This window comes from Oncorhynchus mykiss, chromosome 32 (assembly GCF_013265735.2).
Source record: "Oncorhynchus mykiss isolate Arlee chromosome 32, USDA_OmykA_1.1, whole genome shotgun sequence".
Lineage (NCBI taxonomy): Eukaryota > Metazoa > Chordata > Actinopteri > Salmoniformes > Salmonidae > Oncorhynchus > Oncorhynchus mykiss.
The window spans coordinates 39,519,067-39,522,106 of NC_050572.1; the positions used below are offsets into that span (position 1 = coordinate 39,519,067).

Sequence of the window (3,040 nt, forward strand, 5' to 3'; positions counted from 1 at the left end):
GACAACAACAAAAACCATCTCAACAGCGATTATCCATTGAAATAGCTTTTTACTCCAGGAGAACGGTTCATAATAATGGCCGGAATGGAGCAAATTGAATGGCATCAAACACCTGGAAACCATGTGTTTGATATATTTGTTACCATTCCATTCATTTCGCGCCAGTCATTACCACAAGCCCATACTCCCCAATTAAGGTGCCACCAATCTCCTGTGGCCTAATCTGTGTCCAAGAAACCTCCCCCAACACTATTATGCATTTTTTTGTAGACAAAGATAAACACACACCTACAGTATTTTGTACTCTAATTGAATTCCAATAGACTAGCTACAGTATAACACATGTACAACCTGCATCTATAACTACTTTCTCTAATGCATGCATGCACACACACAAAATAATGACAACAACTCCTTGGTCTTTGTGTTTAATGGACAGTGTGATCATTACAAAAGTGAAAATTAGAACCCTTCTTTTCTCCACGCCCCTTCCTCCTCTCATCCCTCACTTCCCCATCTTCTTCTTGTGCATCTGGTAGCACTGTTCACAGGCGATGGACAGGCCCACAACTAGAGAAACAAACTCCTCAAAGTCCACCTCTCCATCCCCATTAGAGTCCAGATCCTTCATGATCTTGTCTACTGTGGCTGGGTCCTTCTGAGACTGAAAGGAAGACAGGGATGTTTTAATAATACTAAATGTAAATACTGTAATTTCACAAACAGTACTAGGGGACAACCGTTGACGTACTCTTTATGGGGCAGATACATGACAAGTAGGAACACATTTTTGTTGCGGACCACCTGACCAAGGAAAACTCTGGGCCTTATGACCTGGTCCCCTGAGTTTTTCCTGGTCAAGTCACGTGATCAGGAAAAACTCCAGACCCTAATCATAAATGTGCATGTTTTCTGTATCAAATTAACAGGGAGTGCTTCTACAGCAAAATAGTAATAGAGATAATATACTGTATGTCCCAAATGGCATCCTATTGCCTAAATAGTGCACAACTTTTGACCAGAGCCCTATGGTGCCATATGATACACAGACGTAGTAGAGATAGTAGTAGAGATGGCCACCTTGAGGAAGCCAGAGAGCTCGTTCTCCATCAGGTCCCTTAGCTCACGGCGGCTCAGAGTGTTGCCACTGCCCTCCTTAGCAGCATACTTGTGGAACACAGTGATCATGGACTCCATTGCTCGTTCCAGGTCTGATGGCATGGTTGCAGGTCTAAGTTAGGTTGCACTGAGAGAGAGCGAGAGAGAGAGAAAAATTACATTTGAATGACAGGGTAGCAAAGCATTCATGTGACTAACATGTATCTTTAGTCTGGCATAATGTTTTTTTTACAAATACTGTAGTTTACAAGATGTTGGCTAAAGGAACTGTATTTCATGAGGGAATGTGTGTGTGTGTGTGTGAATGGGCCATGTTGAAGAAAATCAGCACCATGTGCCCTGCCCATTCCAATGAGTAATGCTCACATGAGTAATCCATAAAATCACCAACAAAAGTTGATCACAGATTCATTACTAAGTTATTTTCTCTCAAATACAGAACACAAAATACATTCAAATACACACAAGTCAGATACAAAGAGCACAAAGAGCACACAGATAATTTGACTTAACTTTACCTGGTTGAATTAGATAGAGAAGGGAAACATAAAAGAGAGCCAATGAAAAAGGGTGTGGTATGAGAGAAGAGGAAATGACTGAACTTGGAAAAAATGTAGTCCAAAACTGAGGAAAGTAGGGTAAAAGGAAAGACAAACCAGACTCGAGAAAGAGAGGTTGCACCAACAGTGAGGAAATACGTGTGTACATGTCCACAGTCAGCTCTTAACCCAGTCATTCAAAGTGAGCCACACCCGTATTTCAGTCAATTTCTTTATTGTTAAATAATATTACAAACTCAGATTCTTTTAGACCAAAAAAAGTATAATGCACACAATTATAATGCTCTAATAGTTTAGCAAACATTCTAGGTTCTATATCTATGTGTTGTACATGCTCTTTTGTCCTTATGACAAATGTGATTATTTTAGTTATGAAACTATAAAGTTTTAAAATCCGTCATCAATGCAGAACACCTAAAAAGGTACTACTGTAAGGCTGGACTGTAAAAAGTGACTTATGTTGACTTTTATATTTACAGATGAAAAGTTTGACAACTACCCCATAGAAAACTGCACTTCAAAGCCAAAAATGCACAAGACCAAGAATGAATGAAAGTATTTCAAGTCTGCTGACTAGTTCCTGAGTTGGATGAAGAGATCAGATAGGATTAACAAAACTATTTAGCCTGAAGCGACTTTTTACATTCGTAGACATTTTTTTTTTTACCACCAGTCGGACAAGAACAAGAGTATACATATTATATGCTGAATTCTTACCGTTCACGAGTGTGGAGTTGGCGATTGAGAAGAAGTGAATCGTGCTGAGCTGAGAAAAATATTGCGTCTGAGAATTTATAGACAGGCGCCGCCCTGTAGTCTATGCGCTGCCTTGAGTGAAGTAATGATATATTGAGCAATATAGTAGGTTAAATTGGTAAACCTTGCAAACACAGTCAACGAATAGTTCGCGTTGTGCGTTTAAAATTATTAAAATGACTTGTTCATTTACATGACAAGTAGGGTACATTTTTATTTTAGAAATTATTAATATCCCTACATTTTATTAATCTCCCACTTATATACAGAATAAAGAGAATAATGAAAATTGAGAGTGAGGTAAAGACAAATAGACAGCCTAGTGTAAATGATAATCGATTGTAATGACAATAGGCATGTTTGAGAAAGCACTCTTACCTTCGTCGAAAGGAGCGCAGCGTGCTTAGACCACATACTTTATTACAAATTGAAACTTCACAAAAACAACAAAGAATAAACGAACGTCCAGTACATAGTCACTTAGGCACTAACTGAAAACAATATCCCACAACGCAGGTGGGAACAGTGGACAACTTAAGTATGATCCCCAATTAGAGACGATAATCAGCTGCCTCTAATTGGGGATCATACTTAAACTTAAGTTG

General features: G+C 38.8%; 1 protein-coding gene across 2 annotated transcripts; it reads right to left on the reverse strand.

Annotated features, from left to right (window-relative positions):
- Positions 1 to 412: 412 nt before the first annotated feature.
- On the reverse strand, positions 413 to 2,800 carry LOC110510474 (protein S100-A1). 2 transcript variants are annotated; one of them, XM_021591839.2, is made up of 3 exons: positions 2,397 to 2,800; positions 1,081 to 1,246; positions 413 to 664 (listed from the first exon to the last, which is right to left on the reverse strand). In XM_021591839.2, exons 2-3 carry the CDS (start codon positions 1,219 to 1,221, stop codon positions 506 to 508), a joined length of 300 nt encoding a protein of 99 aa, XP_021447514.1. In that variant the 5' UTR covers positions 1,222 to 1,246; positions 2,397 to 2,800; the 3' UTR covers positions 413 to 505. The 2 variants fall into 2 exon arrangements, with proteins under 2 accessions (XP_021447514.1, XP_021447515.1); XM_021591840.2 differs by lacking the exon at positions 2,397 to 2,800 and adding an exon at positions 1,638 to 1,809.
- Positions 2,801 to 3,040: the final 240 nt, after the last annotated feature.

Bases quoted from the DNA above. Each gene is read 5' to 3' on its own strand.
- LOC110510474 (XM_021591839.2), bottom strand. From the start codon at position 1,221: ATGCCATCAGACCTGGAACGAGCAATGGAGTCCATGATCACTGTGTTC. The intron at 665-1,080 runs GTGGCCATCTCT...TCTTCCTTTCAG, and splicing joins AGCTCTCTGGCTTCCTCAAG to TCTCAGAAGGACCCAGCCAC.